Source organism: Eptesicus fuscus, chromosome 13 (genome assembly GCF_027574615.1).
Source record: "Eptesicus fuscus isolate TK198812 chromosome 13, DD_ASM_mEF_20220401, whole genome shotgun sequence".
NCBI classification, from domain to species: Eukaryota; Metazoa; Chordata; class Mammalia; order Chiroptera; family Vespertilionidae; genus Eptesicus; species Eptesicus fuscus.
In genome coordinates this window covers 63831153-63855612 of record NC_072485.1, presented here as the reverse complement: position 1 = coordinate 63855612, position 24460 = coordinate 63831153, and the positions used below count along the sequence as shown (strand labels likewise).

Sequence of the window (24460 nt, the reverse complement as noted above, 5' to 3'; positions counted from 1 at the left end):
CGTACCTTGGTTGCAGGTTCCCCAGCCTCCCTAGCCCTGCTACGGGTGCATGCAGGAGACAACCAATTGATGTGTCTCTCTCACTCTCACGTCCATGTTTCTATCTTCCCTAATAATAGAGACAAACATGTAAATTGACTGTACCTCCGCTACGCCCACAGCCAGTCAGAGTGAGTATGCAAATTACAAGGCCACAGATGGCGGCCGCCAAGCTGCTCCAGGCATGGAGTGGCCAGGCGGGGCAGGACGCCTGCTATGAGAGGGAGGGCAGGGGGTGAAGGAATCTACAGGAGTGGAGTGCTGCAGCGAAGACAAGACTGCAGACTCCGGAGTCTGCAGCGAAGACAAAGATGGCAGACTCCGGGCGGAGTCTGTAGCGAAGCAGTGAAGACGAACCAGCCGGAGTATGCAGCAAAGACGAAGATGGCAGACTCTGGCCGGAGCAAAGGCCAGGATCCCGGGTGCTGGAGGAAAACCGGTGCTGGAATCCAAGGGAAGGAAGACCTATTTGCACGAATCTCTTCATGCAATGGGCCTCTAATATATATATATCATCCTCTCTTCCCTCCCTCCCTCCATCTCTCTCTAGAAATCAATGGAAAAAATATCCTTGGGTGAGGATTTGAAAAAACAATATTGAAGGTTTTTATATGATTTAGAATTACCACATATTTTCTTTCAGAGTCGAATATTTTTAGACTGAAGACTTGTCTGGAAATAATCTTCATGATTATAATGATTACATATATCAGTACACACATACAAACTGTAAGTTTAGACTTTTTAAGTAATATACCTATTTTATTTTTGTTACTAAGAAAGTATCTTACAGCCCTCTCTTCAGAGGGTTTTCAGAGCAACAGCTCCTCTCACCTCTGCATGTAACAATAAAGCTGTGTATATGTGTGGAGAGAAGCTGAAAAATAAAACAGATAGTTCTTTCATTACCAGGGTGCTTTGGGTTAATTGAGCTGGACATGTTATTTTTTTCAAGGAGACAGAGCTGGATCCTGTGGATAACCAGCCATGAGCTACAGTAATGTAATAGGTGCTGCTGAGTGTGCTGTTGGATTTTTTTGTTTTGTTTTTGACAATTTCATCTCCTGTCAAGTATTTTGGGGACAGTACTTACAAGTGAAGGAGCAGCACAACCTTTCTCTTGGATAATTTCTAGTGGTACAGCGATTGGGCAGACAGCCTCCTGAAGCTCCAGCACCCTGACCACATTCTTCACCTTAAGGAACAGAGGGCCTTTGGAAACATACTCCTTGAAAGTGCAGGAGAGCCAGCCACGAGAGGCTACCTTGTGGTTATATTTCTGAGTGCTCTTCCTCTGTTATGTGCTGCATTGTATATTATGGAGAACAAATGTCTATTGTGAAGCGGTATTGAGCATCTTTGGGATATAACTGTCTTCATATAATATTTCATCTCCTTGAATTGATGGAGTGATTCTTCGACTCAAGAGATACTCGACTTTTCCAGCCTAAAATACTTGGATAAGAGATTGTTTGATAAATGTAGATACTATATATGTTTTCCTTTGTTTAAAAATATTTGATGAATGATGATATCTGTATATTTTATAACAACTTTGAGTTAAAATGTCACATATAAAACTTAGAAGAGGTAAAAAACAAAACAAAAAAAGTATCTTACAGATGCAATAAATTTTTAAAAAGTGAGTTTTATAACCCCCTTGCTTTATTTGGGGTTTATATTGAAAAAATTGAAAGGTAAGTTGCAAAATTAGAAATGAAGAATATATGAAGTTTTTGTTTTTTATCTTTTTCTCTACAATTTATGTGTTAGGTGTCTCAAGGGAAATTAATTTTATTTTGAAAGGTTTTCAAATCGGTCATAAGGAAATGAGAAAAGGGAGAAATGAGCTGCTATACCATTTATTAGTAAATGTAGTTCTAAAAACTTGCATGTAGAAGTCAAGACAATCTCTTCAACAATGGTGTTGGGAAAATTGGACAGATACATGCCCAAAAAATGAAACTAGACCACCAGCTTACACCATACATAAAAATAAACTCAAAATGGATAAAGGACGTAAACGTAAGACAGGAAACCATAAAAATATTAGAGAAATCCACAGGCAGAGAAATCTCAGACATATGTCATAGCAATATCTTCACTGATACAGCTCCTAGGGCAATGGAAACTAAGGAGAAAATAAAGATTTGGACTACATCAAAATAAAAAGCTTCTGCACAGCAAAATAAACCATTAACAAAACAACAACAAAGCCCACTGCATGGGAGAACATATTTGCCAATGTTATCTCCGATAAGGGTTTAATCTCCAACATTTACAGGGAACTCATAGAACTTAATAAAAGGAAGATAAACAATCCAATAAAAAAATGGGCAACGGACCTAAATGGGTACTTTTCGAAAGAGGACATACAGAAGGCCAAGAGACATATGAAAACATGTTCAAAGTCGCTAATCATCTGAGAGATGCAAATCAAAACAACGAGATACCATCTCACACCTGTCAGAATGGCTATCATCAACAAGTCAACAAACGACAAGTGCTGGGGAGGATGTGGAGAAAAAGGAACCCTTGTGCACTGCTGGTGGGAATGCAGACTGGTGCAGCCACTGTGGAGAACAGTATGGAGTTAAAATGGTACTCCTATTTGACCCAGTGATCTCACTTCTAGAATATATCCCAAGAAACTAGAAACACCAGTCAGAAAGGACATATGCACACCTATGTTCATAGCAGTGCAATTTACAATAGCTAAGATTTGGAAAGAGCCTAAGTGCCCATCAGCAGATGAGTGGATTAAAATCAGTGGTACATCTACACAAGGGAATACTACGCTGCTGTAAAAAGGAACTCTTACCATTCGCAACAGCATGGATGGACTTGGAGAGCATTATGCTAAGCGAAATAAGTCAGAGAAAGATAAATATCACATGATCTCACTCATTTGTGGAATATAATGAACAACGTAAACTGATGAACAAAAATCCAGAGACAGAAGCATCAATCAGACAGTCAAACCTCAAGGAAGGCAGGGAAGGGTTGGGGGAAGGGGGAGAGATCAACCAAAGGACTTGTATGCATTCATATAAGCATAACCAATGGACACACAGACACTTGGGGGTGAGGGCACGAGCCGGGGGGGGCGGGGGGGGGGGCGGTAGGGAGGCAATGGGGGGATAAGGACACATGTAATACCTTAATAAAAAAGTTGCATGTAAATATTTTTAAATGAATCCTATTTTAAATGCCTTGAGGCTTTTAATTAATCTACACACACACACACAAACACACCTACTCGTTAATTATGCATGTTCTAGCTTTTCTTTAATCTTGGTTTTCATAGATTAAGTTTCTTTAAAATGAGGTATACATGTACTTGGAAAGCAATGAATCCTGGCATCATTTTCTTGTGGACAGATTCTTTGCATTTAGTAGTAAAATCATGTAAAAGAATAAATAGCTTGAACAAATTCACAATAGTAAAAAGAACAAAAACCATATGTACTTAGCTATTTTCTAGTCATCTCAATAAAATAATCTTTATTATGGTAGAGTATGTGATATTAAAGTTTGAATAATAACACCAATTTATTTGTATTTTTTAAAGTGTTCTTAGATTTCTCAGGCAGGTGTTAACAATCTATTTTTTTGTTGTTATTTCCCAAAGAATTTACACTATTTGCTGATAATCATGCAGTTAGTGACCAACTTGATAACTGGCCTCTTCATCTCATTATCAGGGCAGCGGACGAGATTCATGTATGAACACTTCCATATAGGCCTGTATGGGCTAATAAGCTATAGGAGCTCAGATGATTTGAACATTTTTATAGTATTTAGTGTGGCTATTGAATAGACCAGCTGTCACCACTGGTGGTCCATGAGGTCCAAAAGGTTGGCGACCGCTGGTTTAAGGAAACATTTGGAGCAGCGGTCGTCAACCTATGGTCCGCGGACCACTGTTGGTCCGTGAGGTCTGAAAGGTTGGCGACCACTGGAATAGACTAATGTGAGAAAATAAGTATCATGTCATGCAAACAGATCAAACTGCATTTTAATTCAACTTTGGTCTCAAGCAAAGGATGTTGGAGTAGAGAATATCAGAAATTACTCTAATGTGTATAAGAGCTCTATGTATGTAGAGGATATCTATGAAATCACTTGATCTTTGCCGCATTTTTAGTTAATCAGGATTATTAACGTTTGTAGGCATTAACAGCCTGTTTTATTCACCACTTTTTCACTGAAAGTTAAAGAAGTCTGCATTATTATGTAGGGGACAATATTCTCATAGAGGCTATATATAAATTGATTTAAGTTGAAAATTTCCTTGCATTGGAAAAATGCCTTTAGACTGGTTTTTTAGTGAAATTATCTGAGGTTTCTTCATATCTGCTGAAAGCAAATATAATTCTCAGGGTTAGAGAATTAAGTGATATTTTAGAGGAATGAAATGTGGTTCATTATTGTTCAGTTATTGATAATAGTGACTACCTAGGTGGCATAAGATCTCAGGGATAAGTACACTTGTCAACTTGTTTGCCTTGATAACTGCTGGACAATTCACTCAAATGACTAAGTAGTAAATTTGAAAAGACCATAGATGTGCATGAGAAACTTTCAACTGATCTGTCATAATCATTATCATTGATATTATCACTTGGCTTAAAATCATTAAAAAGTATCTTAGAAAAAGTTAAAATTATCAACAAATTTTCTAAGATAGTCAGATACAACTTAAATTGTAATGTGTGTTCTCTATTAATATCAGGGCTGTTCTTATTTCAAATAAAAATTAAAACTATGAAGTTACTTTTATCAGTTAAATAATAATAATAATAAAACACTGTGATGTAATTATTATGTGACAGTCCTGTTCTTGGTGCCTTATATGTATTATTTTATCCTCACAGCAACTCCATGAGGGAGATACTATAACAATCTTCATTTTAAAGACAGGGTATATGATTTTCCCAAGGTCATACAGCAACTGAATTACAGAGGTACAATTTAAACATAGGTGGATTATCTTTTGACCATTCTATACTGCCTGTCCTTGCTTTTTAGCCCAAATTGCTCTAGTTAACTTATGCAAATGGAGATTTAGTGGAGGCCCTCTCAATAAATCATAGAGTGAATGGTCTTGAGAATGAACAGTGAGCAGGGTAATTCCCAAGTTTGTGAAGCAGGATGTAGGAACCCAGGATAGAAGTCTCACATCAGTCTGGATGGGATCGATTATCACTGAACTTCTTTGGTGTTATATTCCTTTTGCTCGAGATTTAAATTTCCAAAAGGTAGAAATCAATTGGTTTATTTTGGGTAATAAGGTAGGCCCTTCACTTGACAAGGGAAAAAAGGAGCCCTAAATTTTAGTCCTACTAAGTTGTAATGAGGAAAAAAAATATTTCAAAAAAATAGTTGTGTTGTTGGGTAAGGGAGACAGGTTGTGAGGCAAATTTAATAAATTTCTACTGTTGGAACTCTATAGGACAACAACAGTTCATTCAGAAAACAATTACTGAGTGCCAGTCGGTTGGCCTACACTGTTCTCTATCATTGTAGAAGCTGAAGCATGTGGCAAAAAGGAATGAAAGTTGTGATGCAGTGAAACCAATCAATGATTCTGTTAATGCTAAGTCCAGATCATGACCTTTAAAAATGTTATTTATTCTATTAAAATAACATTTTTCTTTAAAATTTAAAGTCATATTTCAAAAGTATGGTAAAAACAAGCTCCTTTAGCTGAAAACATGAAGGCCCCATACTATGTGTAGAGTCCAATTTTTACCAATTATATCTCTCATCTTAAGTAGACTTTTTACTATACTATGTTGTATCCTTGTCACTAATAAATATTATCCTCATCATTTCAATTTTTAATGCAGTGAGAAGGTGCTATATTCATTAAAACTAATCTCAGAAAAATTGCCTGAATTTTGATCATACACATCATAATTATGCCAGCAAATTTAGAGAAAAACATTTTTCCTAAATTATCAAAATATCCTATTTTATAATAGACAAATATGCAAATTGACCATAACTCCGACACACCCACAAGCCACGCCCACTATCCAATCAGAGCGAGTATGCAAATTAACCCAAACCAAGATGGCTACAGCCACAGAGAGCAAGGTTTCCTAGGTAACAGAGGAAGCCAAGCTTTCTGCCAGCCTTTGCAGGCCTAAGCCTCCACTCAAGCTACAAAGTTTCAATTATAGAAGGTAAACAAATTCAAACAAATGGCGGCAGAATGGAGCTTGAGAGAGCAGGCCAGGGTTGCCGCCGGCAACAGGGGAAGCAAAGCTTTCTGCACACCCTGGCTGGGCCCACTTGCTTAAGGCAACAAAGTTTCAATTATAACCCCAACACAAATGGCTGCCGGCCGGCCTCGGAGGGAGCCCCAGGCTTGGCTCTGCTCCAGGCTACAAAGTTTCAATTGTAGAAGGAAAATAAATTCCAGATACCAGGGCCTCTGCTTGCATTGCCAGGGTGCATGACCGGCCTGAAAACCACCATAGGCCCCTCGCTCAGGCCGCCCCATGCCCCAAGGGAATCCCACCCTGATCAGGGACACCCTTCAGGGCAAATCAGCTGGCCCCCACCCCTATACCAGGCCTCTATCCTATCTAATAAAAGAGTACTATGCAGATTGATCATCACTGCAACACACAATATAGCTGCCCCCATGTGGTCAAAGATCCTGCCCCCATGTGGACACAAGATGGCCACCACAAGATGGCCAGCAGGAGAGGGCAGTTGGGAGGCACCCAGCCTGCAAGGGAGGGCAGTTGAGAAGGACCAGGCCTGCAAGGGAGGACAGTTGGAGGTGATCAACCCTGCAGGAGAGGGCAGTTAGGGGTGACCAGGCCGGCAGAGGAGGGAAGTTGGGGGCAAACAGGCTGGCAACAGAGTGGTTAGGGGGTGATCAGGCTGGCAGGCAGAAGCGTTTAGGGCAATCAGGAAGGCAGGCAGGCAAGCAGTTGGGAGCCAGCAGTCCTGGATTGTGAGAGGGATGTCCGACTGCCCGTTTAGGCCCGATCCCATGGATCGGGCATAAACGGGCAGTCGGACATCCCTTGAGGGGTCCCAGATTGGAGAGGGTACAGGCTGGGCTGAGGGATAACCCCCCTCCGTGCACGAATTTCGTGCACCGGGCCTCTAGTTGCTTTAATATTTCTCCCACATTGCTTAGTGTTGGACTGCACTAATTAACTTTTCAATAAATAAAACCATTTGATTTTTTAAAAATATTTTTTTATTGATGTCAGAGAGGAAGGGAGAGGGAAAGATAGAAACATCAGTGATGAGAGAAAATCATTGATTGGCTGCCTCCTGCATGCCCCCTAGTGGGCATCCAGCCGCAACCTAGGCATGTGCCCTTGACTGGAACCGAACCTGGGACCCTTCAGATTGCAGGTTGACACTCTGAGCCAAACCAGCTAGGGCAACCAGTTGATTTTTGAAAAAGAAAACTGTAAACAAGGGAAATATAACCATAAGTCACTGTTTTGTTACAGGGGGAAAACATACTTTAATATAGATTTAGAAATATCTGCTGTTTCCTCCCTATGGTATACTCAGTACTTTTTCATGACACATTTATGTTAATGATAGTTATTAAAAACAATAACTTTTTATATGTTTAATATACTTGTCTGCATATTTGTATGTGTGTGTTATGTATGTATAACATTTAAAACAACTCTTCAAAATAGGAACAAAAACTCCAGTTACAGCTTCTGGCTAAAGAAGATCATCAGAAGCAACTGAATGAAATTGAGAAATACTATGCCACAATAACAGGGCAGTTTGGATTGGTAAAAGAGAGTCATGAAAAGTTAGAACAAAATGGTAGGTGCTGTCTTATTTAAACATATATTTAATAGGAAATGTTTAAATGGACTTATTTATAATGAATAAATTGAAGTTAACTGAGACTAGTAATAGTGAATTTTATTTAAATTCAGTAATAATCATACACATTGCATTGAAGTTATTTTCCTTGTCCATGTTAATGATATATTTTTTAAAATTTAAATTGAATATAATATTTTCCTAAATGTCTTTCATGTTGCAGTACAGGAAGCAATACAGTTAAACAAAAGACTTTCAGCTTTAAATAAAAAACAAGAATCTGAATTATGCAGTTTAAAAAAGGTATGGTTGATACATTGTTATAGTATTAAATAAAACTGTAGTCTAAAATAGTTTTATAAAATATTACTAGAAAAAGTTTGGTAATTTTTTTATAAATAAAATGTTTTGAATATAGATTCATAAATTTTTAGTTATGATTCCAATAAATGTAATGAATAAATTTGTTCTAACCTATCTGAAATATTGTTTGACTTGTCACCAGTGGCATTCATTTTTCTGGTAACATGAATAGCCTATAAGCACTCACTGTATGTCAATCTTACTAGATTAATTCATTTGTTCAATCAATACTTGAGTGATTCATTATGCCAGATATTATGTGGCACTGAGGATATAGTATGAGGAAAATAAAACACATCCCTGCTTTTTTGAAGTTTATAATTCAGTGGAGGAGCTGGACATAAAACAATCACATAGATTAAATAATTTTAAACTGTTATAAGTGATATGAAGAAAAAGTAAATTATATAATGACATTATAACATGTGACATTATTACATTGGACGTAAAGGGGTGGGGAAGGGCAAGGAATAAAGTTTCAGGCAAGAGAAGCAGCATATGCAAAAGCTTTGAGGCAGGAAAGAGTTTAGTTTTGTGAAGAACTAGGAAAAGTGGGGTGTGGCTGGAGCATCACAAGGGAAAGGATGCATTGGATATTTATTGATTGCCTACTGAGCATCAATATCCCCTTACTTGACATCTGTACATCTTTTTTAGTGTTCAGATCTTTTACCTGTTTTTAATTGGGTTGTTCATTTTCTTATTGTTGAATTTCAAGAATTTTATCTGTAGTTGGGTAATAGTCCTTTATCAGATGTGTCTTTTATAAATATTTTATCCCACTCTGTGGCTTGTTTTCTCCTCTTGACATTGTCTTTTGCAAAGTAGAAGCTTTTAATTTTAATAAAGTATATTTTATCAGTTATTTCTTTTGTGGATTGTGCCTTTGACATTGTGCCTAAAAAGTCAGTAATATACAAGGTTCTCTAGATTTTCTTCTATGTTCTAGGAGTTTTATAGCTTTGTATTTTACATCTAGGTCTATGATCCATTTGAGTTTTTGTGAAGGGTATACAGTTGTCTAGATTCCTTTTTTGCATGTGAATGTCCCATTGTTTCATCACCCTTTGTTGAAAAGATTATCTTTGCTCCATTGGATTGTCTTTGCTCCTTTATTAAATACTAGTTGATGGTATTTATGTGGGTCTATTCTGGGTTCTCATTTCTGTTCCACCGATTTAATTGTCTTTTTAAGTCTTGAAGTTGGGTAGTGTCAGTCCTCTTACACTGTTGAATGAACTGTTCTGGGTTTGCCTCTCCATATAAACTTCAGAATTAGTTTGCTGATATCCACAAAATAATTTGCTGGGGTTTTGATTGGGATTGTAATGAATCAATAGATCAAGTTTGGGAGAATTGACATCTTGAAAATATTGGGTTTTCCTATCCATAAATATTTAGTTCTTCTTTGATATCTTTCATCAGAGTTTTGTAGTTTTTCTCATACGTATTTTATATTTTGTTACATTGATACCTATGTATTTAATTTTGTAGAGTGCTAATGTTAATGGTAATGTGCTTCTATTTTCAAATTCAACTTGTTCACTGTTGGTATATAGAAAAGTGTGAGGTAATAAGAAAATATATGTATGGGTCTCTGCCCACAGTTCCTGGCACAGAACTCTTAAAACCCTTGTAATGTTCTAAGTGGTAAGAGCACTAGGAGCACCTTTTGTTGTAATGACTCTGGGTGGGCTCCTGGATGGGGCTGATCACTAGAAAGACTAAGCCGTGATTAGAAACTTGAAAATTTCAGCCCTGTTCCTCCATATCACCCACTTCTCCAGAGAGGGGAGAGGGGCTAGAAAAGGAGTTAATAATTGATCATGCCCGTGTGAGGAAGCCTTCATAAAAATCCAATAGTATGGGTTTTAGAGAGCTTCCAGGTTGAACACTTCCATGTACTGGAAGGGTAACACACCCAAACTACATAGAAACAGAGGCTGTGTGCTCAGGACCCTCCTAGATCTGGCCCTACGTATCCTTCATCTGGCTGTTCATCTGTATCCTTACCATATCCTTTGATAAGCTGGTTAAACCTAAGTGTTTTCCTGAGTCTGTGAGCAACTCTAATCAATTAATGGAACCCAAGGAGTGGGTCCTAGGAATCTCTGTTTGTAGCTGATCAGTCAGAAGTGCTTAAACTTGTGATTGGCATCTGAACATTTTCTTTTTGGTCACATCCTAGATTATTAAAAATGGCTCTTTTAAATATTAAGAGGAAAAGCTGCAATTTGAAAAATTTGTCTGTAGTCTCAAATCAGAAAACAGTTAGAACCACTAATTTTTTCAGTATAAACTTCAAATGCTAAATACTGAGTAGTTGTGAATAAGCATATTTTCAGTGATCTCTCTTTTGTTCATTTATTTTCTATTGAATATTTTTGATCAATAACTTAAGCTATTAAATAATAATTAATTTTGATGACTATATTAAAATATTCACTTAGCTTTTGCATTATGAAAAGATTATGCCTCATAAATTTCCATACTAAATTATGTATTTTTTACTAGAGACAAATTTTCTTTATAACATAATAGACTATTATATTTCAAATGTATAGTTTAAGACTGACCTGTAGATGGAGACGAGGCTCATGTAAATCTAAGGAGAGATAGATGCCTTAGTGGATTTATGTAAAAGGATGAAAATTGTCTCTTTTTAGGCACACGTGAAACTGTGTCTCATGAGCATGCTTGTCCTTATTCCAGAGGAGCCTGGGCCAGGGCTACCGGATTGTGCTGTGTACCATGCCCTGGTGGCCTCTGTCGCTCTAGACAGCATTACAGCCAATGACCTTGCTGCCAAAAAGTGAGAGAATTGTATTAACTTTGAGAGCTCCAAATCCAAGTAGTTGAAAGGATGATAATTTAAATATGTACATATTTAACAGACAGTTTTTAATATTTCAAATAATCTAGTTATAAAGATTTTGTATTTTTAAAGGTAATCTTGATTTTTAACTTTAAGAAACATTCTTGTCTTTTTATTTTCCTTTTCAGAAGCTAATTAAGTTTAGTAACATTGGTTATATCACTTATTTAAAACTTTTAACCATTAATTGCCCCAGACATAATTTTATTTTTATTTTATACTGTTTTGTGATTTTGTCCAGAGCATTTAAATTATTGGTTTGTGATAAGATGGGATTCTATCTTTGTGGAGCAAAGTTAAACAGATGAAACTTAGTTGTTAGATTAAAGTAGGTATTCCAGCTCTGAATGCTGGGTTCACTATTATGGCCATCATGAAGAATTCCCGATACTATCTGTGAGCAGAATTCATAACCTCTGCTGTTTGTCTGAGTAAACGTCAGAGCACTCAAGGAGATAGTGATATTTAACAGACTACCCCATACCAGAAAAGGAGGGGAAAAGGAGAAAAGGGCACAATATTTATGACTCTAGGAACTATAAGTTGTAATTTAATGAGATCAAAGCATGTGCTGTTTATTTGCTGCACTAACAGTTTTAAATAAAATGGTTAGAAAACAGACAATACTAAAAGTTCAGGATATTTAAAAGCTATAAAGGCTATAAAATCACAAGCATATTTTCAGTGGAAAATCATTTCATGGAGGTCTCTTAATTTATTATGCTCTTAAGATTAAGTAATTAATATATAAGAGAAAAAGACATAAGCAGTTAATTTTTACTTTTGACAGTCATATACTAGGTTTTCACCCCACCTCCCCCTTCCCACATCCTTGTTGTTTCATAACAATTATTGTAATAGGAATTGATGCACTTTAGAGAATCCCCTGTAAATTTGGCTGATAAAACAGCTCCATGTATTTAGTTGTTGAAAAAAATGTAGCCTTTTAAAAGTTGAAGTATTTTAGTCAAGTTTCCCAATTGTAAGATGATTTTATCAGGAGAGGAATTTGGATGTTGTTCATCTTAGACTCAGAAACAAGGGAAGCTATGCAGTATCCAAGACCACAGCATAAAACCAACTTCCACTACTGAGTACTGTGCACTGCAGCTTGTACATCACTGTTGACCATAGTGGGAGAGCTGCTCCTGCTGCAATGGTATCACTTTTCCCATGGAAGCTTGAAGTTCCTAGCACCTACCTGCTGTCTGCCAGCAAATGGATTTGCAACACTTCTTGTTCTATGTAATACTAGTTCCTGATCCAGTATTGAAGACAAGTGCATCTGATTAGCAGAGTCTGGTCTCATGCTTAGAAAGCTGGCATTTCCTGCTTCTCTGGTGGCCTCTTATATTGTAGAGCTCCTAAAATCCAAAGGGAGTTCAGATCCTGTGTAGTCAAGAATGTGAAAATCAACCTTAACTGGTTTGGCTCAATGCCTAGGGCGTCAGCTGGTAGACTGAAGAATCCCAGGTTTGATTCTGGTCAAGGGTACGTACATTGGTTGCAGGTTCTCCGGCCCTGGTTGGGGTTCGTGCAGGAGGCAACCAATCGATGTTTCTCTTCTCTCTGTCTCTCTCTTACACTCTCTCTAAAACATCAATGGAAAAATATCCTCGGGTGAGGATTAACTAAAAAATAAAAAAACTTAAAAGAATGTGAAAATCAGATCTTTGAGTATTTAACATAGGCAGCATACAGAAGACAGCAGTAGGGTAAGTACACAAGTAAGTACACAAGTATAGTAAGAGAAGTTTTTATTTCAGGATTTTATGTATTTGGATGGTATCTGTTAATCTCAATGGACATGTAATTTCACAAATTAAGGCTTCTTTTATATCCTCTCAAATTCTATCCTGTATTATGAGGCCAGAATTATTTTTCTAAAATGCAAATCTTTTTATGTTGTTCTATTCAAAATCCTTCAATGGTTAATTCTTCATTGCCTGTAGGATAAAATTAAAACTCTAGTTTGGCCTGCAAATCCCTTTCAATATTTGGGTTCTGCCAAATTTCTAGCCACTGTTACCAATATTCTACTCTTCCCCCTTACCTATAACATATGAGTTCTAGCTATATCATATTAATTTTGTTTCCCTGAAAAATATCATGTTCTTCCATGTTTCTGTACATTTTTTTATGTAGAATATTTTTGCTTAGAATATCTAATCCTTTTTGGTCTTTGCAAATTTATCTTTTAAAGACTCAATTCATATACTTTTCTATGTAATGCCTTCTTGATGCCCTTAGCCAACTGTGTTCTTCATGCTTCTATGCATTCCATAATATAGCACTCATCACATTATATTGTAATTATTTCTTACACAAATTTTTTCTTATTAGATGCTAACAAACTTGGGAATTTAATCATCTCTTTATATCAGAAGATTTTTGTTGGATAAGTAATGAAAGAAAATATCCTACTTCTGGTTGGTTAGTGCATTTAGTTAGCATGCTCCTTTAAAGAGCAAAGAATACATGTATTGTACCCCTATGTCATTGTGTTTGCATATTCTATAGTCACTAATAATGTTCTCACCTTGGCTAATTACCTTGCAATAGAACTAGAGGAAATACACCTTGATGGACCTGGGAGTAGTATTATCTTGATATATGAAATATAGTAAATTATACTGATAGGTTTAAAATTGGCTTTAAAACTGTCAGAAAAGTACCTTGCTTTGATGAAATATGCATACTGAATTTTTTGTTTCATGTTTCTTTTCTTAAGGAACTAAAAAAAGTAACCTCAGACTTGATAAAGTCCAAAGTCACATGGCAACATAAGATGGGAGAAGAAAACATCAATTTAACAATTAAAGAACAAAAAATTCAGGAACTTCAAGAAAGACTCAACATGGTATTTAATTAATATATTCATGTTTATAAATTTTATATTCTCATAAGTTTATGAGAATTTCATGATTATAATATAAAAATGTTCCTTCTTTGTAAAGTTAATATACATAGAGAAAACAGTACTGTGAGTCTTTTTTTAATTATTAGATTCTTGCCATTATCAACAAGACTTTAAGACAATAAAATTTGGTCATAGTAATTTGCACTTTAACATGGTGTCAGATTATCTTAGGGTATAGTGGTGTCTCCTGAAAAGCTTTTGGAGATGAGAAATTCTATTAAGTGAACATGGACATGTATAAGTCTGTGCCAGCCTATATTGGTTATATAATACCATCTTTAGTTCAGTAGAGTCACTGTTTCAACAGCAGACAGACATCGGCAGTTATGACCCACCCAAATTTGTTGAGCACTGAATTGAATGTAGAATTTACTGAATTTTCTATCATAACCTAAAATTGTTCAAATTTTTTAAGGAATTGGAATTAAATAAGAAGATTACAGAAGAGATTACTCATATTCAAGAAGAAAAACAGGCAAGCAATCATAAGATATTTTGGAAGTCAATAAATATTTTAAAAACCAGATACAATGTGGGAAATAAATAACAGATGAAATCATGCCTATGTCAGTTCCTAGCACATAGTGAGCCCTCAGTAAGTATTGAATGGAGACATATGCACATTTTGAGCCAGGTCTCTCACATACTCACATCTATACTAATAAAAGCCTAGGGGGCCCTTGCGCACGACGTCGTCACAAGATGGTTGCCACAAGGTGGCCACCACAAGATGGCCACATGCACAGTGGAGGCGGGGCCCGGTGACCACTCCACGTGGTGAGGCCTGGGGTCCCATGGCTCCACACAGCACGGAAGAGGCTGGTCCCGGTGGAGGAGGCTGGTTGTGGCAGGGGAGGGCAGTTGTGGGTGATCAGGCCAGCAGGGGAGGGCAGTTGGGGGCGATTGGGCCAGCAGGGGAGTGGTTAGGGGGCAATCAGGCTGGCAGGCAGAAGCAGTTAGGGCCAATCAGGCAGGCAGGCAGGTGAGCAGTTAGGAGCCAGTGGTCCCGGATTGTGAGAGGGATATCCGACTGCTGGTTTAGGCCCAATCCCTAAACGGCAGTCGGACATCCCCTCAGAGGTCCCAGATTGGAGAGGATGCAGGCTGGGCTGAGGGACACACACACCACGCCCCCCCCCACCCCTGCACAAATTTCGTGCACCAGGCCACTAGTTAAATAATAAATTGGGTCCTGGCTGGTTTGTGCAGTGGTTAGGGCATCAGCCCGAGGACCAAAAGACATGTAACTCAGTTGCAGGTTCATCCCTGCCATGGCCTTGGTTGCAATGGATGTTTCCCTCTCTCTCTCCCTCCCTGTTTCCCCACCTCCCTCCCTCCTACTCTCTCTAAAAGTCAATGGGAAAAATTATCCTCGGGTGAGGATTAAAAAATTAATTAATTAATAAGGAGATATGGGGAGTAGTTCGTCAAAGGTTACAAACTTCTAGTTATAAGATGAGCAACTTCTGGGGATTTAATGTACAGCATGACTTTAGTTAACATACTGTATTATATACTTGAAACTTGTTAAGAGAGTAGATCATACATGTTCTCACCACACACACACAAAATGGTAATTATGTGATCTGAAAGAGATGTTAACCTTATTGTGGTAATAATTTCACAATATATACTTGTATCATATCATTACTTTGAACACCTTAAGCTTACACAATGTTTATGTTAATTATATCTCAGTAAAATTGGAGAAAATATTACATTTAAATATTTTTTAAATAAATAAAGAATAAAAATAAATCAGTTTTTCCTTGATATTTTAGACCATGGTACTCTGGTAGATAATTATTAAAATGTATGTATGCTTAAAACATATGATTATGGGACAGTATACTCATTTGAATGTATATTTATCATATTCTTCTTTTTTAAAAAAAAAAATGGCATATGAAAGAAAACTGCTCCTGTGTGGGTTTTTTTTTTTTCTTTTTTTTTTTTTTCTATCTTGCTTTTCCTCCATTTGATTCTGAATGCATTCCATGGCATCCTAGGCCATTGGTAATATGAGATTTCAGAAGGGATAAGTTTACTAGTTTGGGGGCAAGCCAACAAAAGTTTTAGTCTTGAATTCTTAACATTTTGCAATAGTGTCTCAGAATCCATGGTCCATTTCAAAGAACTTTAATTATTTTGAGGAACTCTTAGAAATGGTACCTTGTAAGAAATCATGTAATATAAATTCATTCAGATATTAAATTAGTAAAATGTGTCATTAGCTTTTTCAGTATATTATGATATTAAAATTAAACTATGAAGATAAGTTAAGAAACTAAAAAAAAAATTTTAAAGAGAAACATACTTATTATCTTAAAGTTTTTAAAATTGACATACCATATTTATACATTTTTTAAAGGATATCATCATTTCTTTTCAACATATGCAGCAATTACTCCAGCAACAGACCCAAGTTAATACTGAATTGGAAGCAGAATTGAAGGTGCAAAGAGAAAATAATCAGGTTATATTTATATATTTTTTAAAGTATATTTCCATCTAATGAGCTCTGCCTATTTAATTGCAGTCATCTATCTAACCTTATCTGAGATCATTTTAGATTTTAGGAACAAGATATGGCCTCCTTAATCAACTTGCTATCAATGTCTAAAGTAAAGAGCATACTTTTAAACATTCAAGTCACTAGGTAAATGTTCAATTGTATTAAGTATCTGATTTAATTTTGTAATACATTGAATGTGATTTTTTTTTTTGTCTTAGAATTGTGGCCAACATCACAACTGAAAATAAGGTGACAACAAGTACACCATATTCTAAGGGAGCAATCAGTGAGCTCCTAGGAATTGGGACAGATCCCTCTTTACAGAAATACTAGTATGATAGAACTGGCCCTGTTACCTCAACATTCACTCATCATCTTCTTTCCAGTATTATGTAAGAAAGTGATTGAGGAGGAGAAGAAGTTATGGTCACTGATGTTTGGCAGTAAGGGTTCAATAAGCAGCTTTTTTTTTTTTCCTTCCTAATGGAGGGGTATCCATTTCCCCTCACAAAGGTAAGTGAAGGAGTCTATAAGAAAATCACTTGTAAAGATTGGGGTACAAAAAGGGAAGGGCCGACTGCCCTCTTGTTTCTCAGATGGATAAGAAACCTTAATGTTCACTCTGGTGTTGCTAGTAGAGTGAGATAGGTTGATGTGGAAGGACTTGACATATGTTTCTTGAGGTTTGGAAGTGTACCAAGAACTTGCGGATTAACGCTCAGTTATGGTCTAGAAATTTCAAGGAGGAAAGTTTTTAGAATAATCTGTGCCAATGGGGCTTGAAATGTATTATGCTTGTTCCAATACTGAACGTGCCTGGAAGGATGCAGAAGAGAGAACTTGGATGGTGCCTTGGCTCCACAGGAAGGACCATGGAGGTTAGTGGAAGGGTAGGAACTGCCCTGCTTGCTACTGGGCCAAGTGTGGGATGTACAGCTTAGGAAGAGCTGGGCATCTGTTCCACTGGCATGGCCAGTAGAAGGATTTATGCCACTCTAAAGGAATTCTTGGGAATCCAGGGTGATGCTGAACATTTCCTAAGAAAACTACAATCACCTCCTGTGTAAAGACCACCATCAGCAGAAGCCAGGGCCAGCCTCATGGGTATGTAACCAATGCAGTTGCATAGGGACCCAGTCTCAGAAGGGCCTTGTGCTTCAGGTGTAGTGTTCTATGGTTCCTGTCTTGAAATCTTTATGAATTTTTATCTTTGAATTTATATTTTGTAAATTAAGTCTGATAATAGCACTGGGGGCTTGGAGCCTCAGCTCAGGTGTTCTCCTGTTTCCCACTGCCTCCCAGGACCACTTCCTGGCTGCTGGCTCTTCTACCCTTCTGCACCCTGGGCCCTGCTTGGCCTCATCCTCCCTGCTCCTGTCTCGAGACTGCTGTTGCAACTAGCTCACATTGGTGGTGAGAGGCCTGTATTCTACTGTTGTCCTATACCCCTGCTGGAAGCCCAGATGCAGGAGAGAGGGTCTGAGTGGAGTACATGTGGCCTGCAGCATTCTGTATCCTGGGTGGTAATATCTTGGCATTCGGCATGTTAGATAGGTGACTTGGCAGGAAATGAGTTCCCAGTTCAGGTACTGAGGTGCATCTCTGCCTGGCAGTTGCAATCCCTTGAGGGTTACCCATCTGCCATGGGTTGGGCAAAGGGCCCATGAGACAGGAGATGGACTTCCATCACCCACAGCCAGGACATACCACTTGCAGAAGGTAGAACTCAGTAACTGGTAGCTTATACTTATGCTGAGTAAAGTGGCAAGGCCTTTAGGCATCTGTGAGGATCTGCATTTGCCCTGTGAGTATCCTTCTGCCCGGGGGACCATGGCATTAAATAGAAAATAAAAAGCCCCATGATAGGTTGATGGGGATAAGAGAGGAAGGGAGGAGGTACAGACCATGAAGAAAGAAAAAACTTTTGTAATATCTGTAATAGCACTTTTTCCCCTGCTTTTTTTTTTTCCCCATTTTGTACCGGGCCTCACAAATTATGCTGAATCCATCACCATTGAATGGAACCAAACCTAACCTGAGCAGTGCAAGATTTACCTCCTCATCATTGATGTTTTTTGACTAGTCATGCAAAGAAAGTTTTGCCTTCTTTATTTCTCTTGCTTTTATAGGAGTTAGACCTAGAAGAGGAAGAGGTGTGCTTGAGTCAAACCTCTTCCTCCTCTTAACCTCTTCACCTACTCCAATAAAAGACAAGTAGAAATCATTTCTCTGAAAGTCCAGGCATAAGCAAGTATTCCCCAATACCTTCTCCACCTACCCTACAGATGGATAATTTGGAACCATTTCTCTGATATGTTGAACCTCCTCCCAAGAAATATGTGATGTAGTTTATCCACATTCTTTATGAGTAGCAGTTATCAGACTTGTCTTTAATACATTTAAATGAGTTGAAACCTCAGTTTTTAGGATGAACAAAATATTAGAGATTAGCTAGTCTAATCATCATTTCATGATGAGCTAGAGATCCAGAAAGTATAAGCATGTAGTTCAAAGTCTCATAATTAGTGGCAAACCCAGGATTAAATATTTGTCCTGATTCTATTCCGGCACTATTTCTACGTTACATTGTTAGTATTTTTCCTAGACCTGTGAGAGCTGCCACTTTTGTTAGATCTGTTATATGAAAACCACAACTTTTAAATTGCTTTCCATGCTTTCTAAATCCAATGTTTATGTATTATTGAATTCTACAGAGCCTAGAGTAGTTACAGATATATATAGTCACGTGTTTCTTTGAGTTCATGATGACTGTAACTATGGTTCCAGGATCTTTTAACGACACTACTAAAACCTTGGGTACTCCAAATGCCTCTCTTTAACTAGCACCATTATTACCTGTGCCTTGATAATATATAGAGAAACTAGATTTCATATAGTAAAATATCAAAGTATTGGCAAAAACAGGCTAGAATTGTCAGCTTTTTATTTGGATAAGTAAGGACATTAAAAATACCATCTATTATCTTATTCATTTTATGAAAGAGAACATTTTTAACACTAAAACTATAGTAAGAATATAATCTCAGGTAAAAGGATAGTCTATTACAAGAAAAGACATATGATGCCCTCCAATTGACATTTTTTGCCATGGACTAGTGAAATTTTGCCGTGCTTGTTTGCAATCAGTGCTTGTTTGCAAACTGGTGCTGGAGAACCTCTGCTATATAGCATAGGAAAATATTGATGTAGAACTGTTGCTGAGGATTATGCTGCATAGATATCTCAAGTGTTTTGTCGAGCATTCTAATTCCACCTGTACTAAAAGGGATCATTACTCTTCGTAATGGCCTACTGTGTTTCAGCGCTCTGCAGTCATGCTGCTCTCTGTCTATTTTTATTGTACAGTTTGGAGCATAGAGAAATAATTTCTCATGATGGAGAATATTTTATACTATGATTTAACTATAGTTTAGTCAGATATAAGTATAGTTATACTGCTATAGGTATAGTGTTAATAAGAATAATTTACTTAGTTTGCTGCCATAGTCATAGTATTAACCAGGATAATTTACTCAGTTTTGGGTATGTTAAAATATTAACAGGTGGTTTTATTTTGACTTTCTACAATATCCATTTTTTCAGCTAGGGTTTTAGATTGTTAATCTAGATGCAAACAATGCTATATAATAAAAGTGTAATGTCCAAATTGACCAAATGGCAGAACAACCGGTTGGCAGGGGGTGGGGCCAGTGAACAGGCAGCTCCAGGCCAGCCAAGGCAAGTGCCAATGGGCAGAGGGAGGGGATGGCAATCGTGCGGGGGAGTGGGGGGTCAGCGGGCTGCAGCAGCAAGGGGTGGGGCCAGCCACTTATGGGCCAGAGCCGTCCCCTGATCACCCACCCAGTTGCCTCTGGCAGAGGGAGGCCAGACTGCGGCTTAGGCCTGCCCTAAGCTGTCAGTTGGATATCCCCTAAGGGCTCCCGGACTGCAAGAGGGCACAGGTTGGGCTGAGGGACCCCCGCCCCCCCCCCCCCCGAGTGCATGAATTTTCATGCACCGGGCCTCTAGTACCAAATAATCTCCTGATAGAGTATAACTTTCAATAGAACAGTAAATTTTCACTACCATAGCATAAAAGCATAAAAGAGTATCTGGCACATACTAGGAGCTCGTTAAATGTTTAGTTCTTTATGAGCTAGAGGAGAATCTTCATGTTAAAATTGTAAAATTATGTTTCCAGAATTTTGCCTGCAGATTGACATTTTAGATATAATTGAGAACTCTATATAGATGAAACACTGTGAAGCCTTTAAAATGAGATAGGTCTATATATAATGATATGGAAAGTAAGACACATTAAGACATATTAATTTTTTCAAAACAGATGCAGAATAACACGGTATGTATAGTACTATATTCTTTATGCTTATATACAATTTCTGGAAGGGTACACAAGAAACTGCCTGAGTGGTTACCTCTCAGGAGGAGAATGGAAAACCTTACCTTTTCTTTGTGTGGCTGGAAATGTTTACCCTGAATGTACATAGCTTTAATAATAATCAACAAATGAACTTAAAAATTTCAGATATAGTAGACATGTAGGTAGAGTTCTTACTATTGGTCTTTTTACAGAGGTTCATTTGGTTTATCAGCAGACATTAGAGAAACCTAATAATATTGATGACACTGACACTAATAGCTTTAAAACCCGTGTCTTAGAAAACACTTAGTAGTGGTTTTAGTCTTTAAAGGTTTTTCTGGGGGGAGAGAGGGTAGTGTGATGGTGTTTATATTATGTTATTTTATAAAGTAATAGGTTAATAGAGTAAATATTAAAACTCTACTTAAAATGTGTTAATTTGAATTTAAAAATTAAAATTGTATTTAAGGGCTCTCTAGCCAGTTACTTTCTAAAATAAACAGATATGGAAAAATGTTCTGTGGTAGTTAAAAATTTTTAGTAGTGTTATATGCTGGATTATGCTACATTTCATATTTTTCAATGCTGTAGTTTATATTACTTTTTCAGTACATTAAAACTTATGTGGTGAAACTGAATAATGGCAATGTTTTTATATCCTTTTATAGTCATTTCTTTTTCATAACCTCCCCCTCTTTCCTGTTAACTAAACTATAAGCACCTTTCTGTTAATTTATGAAAATTATTGTTGAGATAGCACATTATCACTGATCTGTATGGCACTTGCAGCATGTTAGAAGCAAAGTCCAAGCAACATAAAACACATCAAAATTCATTAATGTGGTATTGATTATTTTTTGGATAATTAATTTTATTGCAGACCCTTGAAAGAGATAATGAGCTGCAAAGGGAGAAGTTAAAAGAAAATGAAGAAAAGTTCCTTAATCTTCAAAATGAGCATGAGAAAGCACAAAGAACTGGGAAAAAGCATGTAGGTATATTAAATACTTAAATATTTTGAATTGTTGCAGACATTTAAAATAACTATTAAATGCTAAGGAAATATTCAAAAATAATGTAGGAATACTCAGACACATTTTCTTCTTGCACTTATATTTCTAAGAAGTGAATGCTTTTTAAAAAGCTAAATTTAATAAAATTTCCTGTATTGCTTTTATGCATGAAAAACCACACGTGTGTATGTGTGTAATTTGAATGACTTCCCATATGTAACAGAAAAATTAATTTACCTTTTCATAAAACCATTAATAGTATTATAGTAAATTATTAAAATAAATAATTATATAGGTATTATTATTGGCTGATCTATTTAGCTTTCCTCAGCAGTTATGTTGAGATGTATTAAAGCCATGTTTAGAACATGTATATCGTAGTTGAGTTCTATAGTGTTAACATTTATCTATATAATAGAGGAATATGCAAATTAGCTGGGACACCATAATGTCACAACCAAACAGCAGGGGACCTGAGGCTGCATGGTACCTGGCCGGAGCGAGGGACCTCAAGCCTTGCCCCCCGCCCCTGGGGCTTGACAGTGGACCTCAGGTTGCGCCCCCCACCCCGGCACCAGGCTGGGGGCCCTCAGATCACACCCTGTACCCAGCAGGGCTTGACAGGGGACCTCAGGCCACATCTCCACCCCGGCACCGGGCCAGGGGACCTGAGGCTGTGCCCCCCACCCAGAGGGGCTTGACGGGGTGGGGCCGGCCGGGTCTGGGTCTTACTTAATGGGGGTGGGGCCAGCTGGGTCTGGATCTCCTGCATTTTCAAGTCGTGGGAGGGTGATGGGTGGGTACTTGACTCTAGGTCCCGCGGCACACCCCAGACTAACAGGAGGGAGATTTTCATATATTTTTTTTTAATTTTCTTTAATCTCTGACACTTCTATTATAGAGAAAGAGCAAATAGCAATATTAAAATATTTCCTCTAAGTCCTTTTAATGTACATGAATTTCGTGCACTGGGCCACTAGTTTTATCATAAGACTTGATGTTACAAACATGGCTATTTTCTTAAACCACGTTTGCTACTAAATGTTAATTTTAGTGAAGTAGGTAATAAAAGTGTAAATGATGTAAAGTGTAATATAAAGATTCACTTTAAAAATTGGTGAACCCCAAAATTGATTTTTCTATTTTAATATCTATTTCATTGCCTTTCAATTGTTTTACAAGAATAATATAATAGAAAGTTACTATTTATGAGTTTGTGAAATCTGTATTTTGGGAAAGTAAGGTTGTATTTGAGACTATTGTGCTAATTATACTGTTACTCTAATACTATATTAATATATTTTTACTAATCTACTTTATATCTAAATACCAACTTAATAAAATTCACTGAAGACGATTTTAGTATAAATTGTTATATAACTAACTCTTGATTTTTCAGTTTCTCACATAAAGTGGGTTCCCCTTTCAGTTTTATGTTGGTTTCTTTTGCTGTGTAGAAGCTTTTTATTTTGATGTAGTCCCATCTGTTTATTTTTTCCTTAGTTCCTTTGCCCTAGATGTATCCGTAAACATACTGCTATGAGAGATGTCTGAAGATTTTGCTACCTATGGTTTCTTCCAGGATTTTTATGGTTTCATGACTTATTTTATCCATTTTGTGTTTATTCTTGTATATGGTATACTAGTAAGTTGGTGGTCTAGTTTCATCTTTTTGCATGTATCTGCCTAATTTTCCCAATACCATTTATTATTGAAGAGACAGTCTTGACTCCATTGTATGCTTTTGCCACCTTTGTCAAATATTAATTGAGCATAATGGCTTGTGTCGATTTCTGGGGTCTCTGTTCTGTTCCATTGACCTATATGCCTGTTCTTGTGCCACTACCAAGCTGTTCTATTTACAGTGGCTTTTTAGTATAACTTGATGTCTGGTATTGTGATCTCTCCAACTTTGTTCTTTCTCAAGATTGCTGCAGCTATTTGGGGTCTTTTTGGTTCCATATAAATTCTTGGAGTATTTGTTCTAGATATGTGAAATATGCTGTTGGTATTTTAATAGGGTTTGCATTGAATCTGTAGATTGCATTGGGTAGTATGGACATTTTAATGATGCTAATTCTACAAATTCATGAACATAGTATATTCTTCCACTTGTTATATCTTCCTCTATTTCTTTTTTCAATGTCCTGTACTTTTCCAAGTACAAGTCTTTTACTTCATTGGTTAAGTTTATTCCTAAGTATCTTATTTTTATTTATTGCAAAGGGTAAAAGGGATTGTTTGTTTTGTTTCTCTTTCTGAGAGTTCATTACTGGTGTATAAAAAAAAGCCATCGTTTTTTTGAGTGTTGATTTTGAATCCTGCTACATTAACAAATTCATTTATTAAATATAGTTTTTTGGTGGAGCCTTTAGGGTTTTCTATGTACAATATCATGTCGTCTGTGAATGAGTTTTATTTCCCACTTTCCAATTTGGATGCCTTTTATTTCTTCTTCTTGTCTGCTGTCAGTGGGAGCCCGCGCCACCGCCTATCAGGGTTCTCTCCAGCTAGTCTTCAGTTGATTATT

General features: G+C 37.1%; 1 protein-coding gene across 1 annotated transcript in view; it reads left to right on the top strand.

Moving 5' to 3' along the window:
- The window catches only part of CCDC73 (coiled-coil domain containing 73), a 60927-nt gene that overhangs the window by 26212 nt on the left and 10255 nt on the right, over positions 1 to 24460 (top strand). The window contains 6 exon segments of the mRNA XM_054725641.1: positions 7725 to 7860; positions 8087 to 8166; positions 13833 to 13961; positions 14437 to 14496; positions 16393 to 16497; positions 21798 to 22082. Coding sequence (XP_054581616.1) covers positions 7725 to 7860; positions 8087 to 8166; positions 13833 to 13961; positions 14437 to 14496; positions 16393 to 16497; positions 21798 to 22082 — 795 coding nt within the window.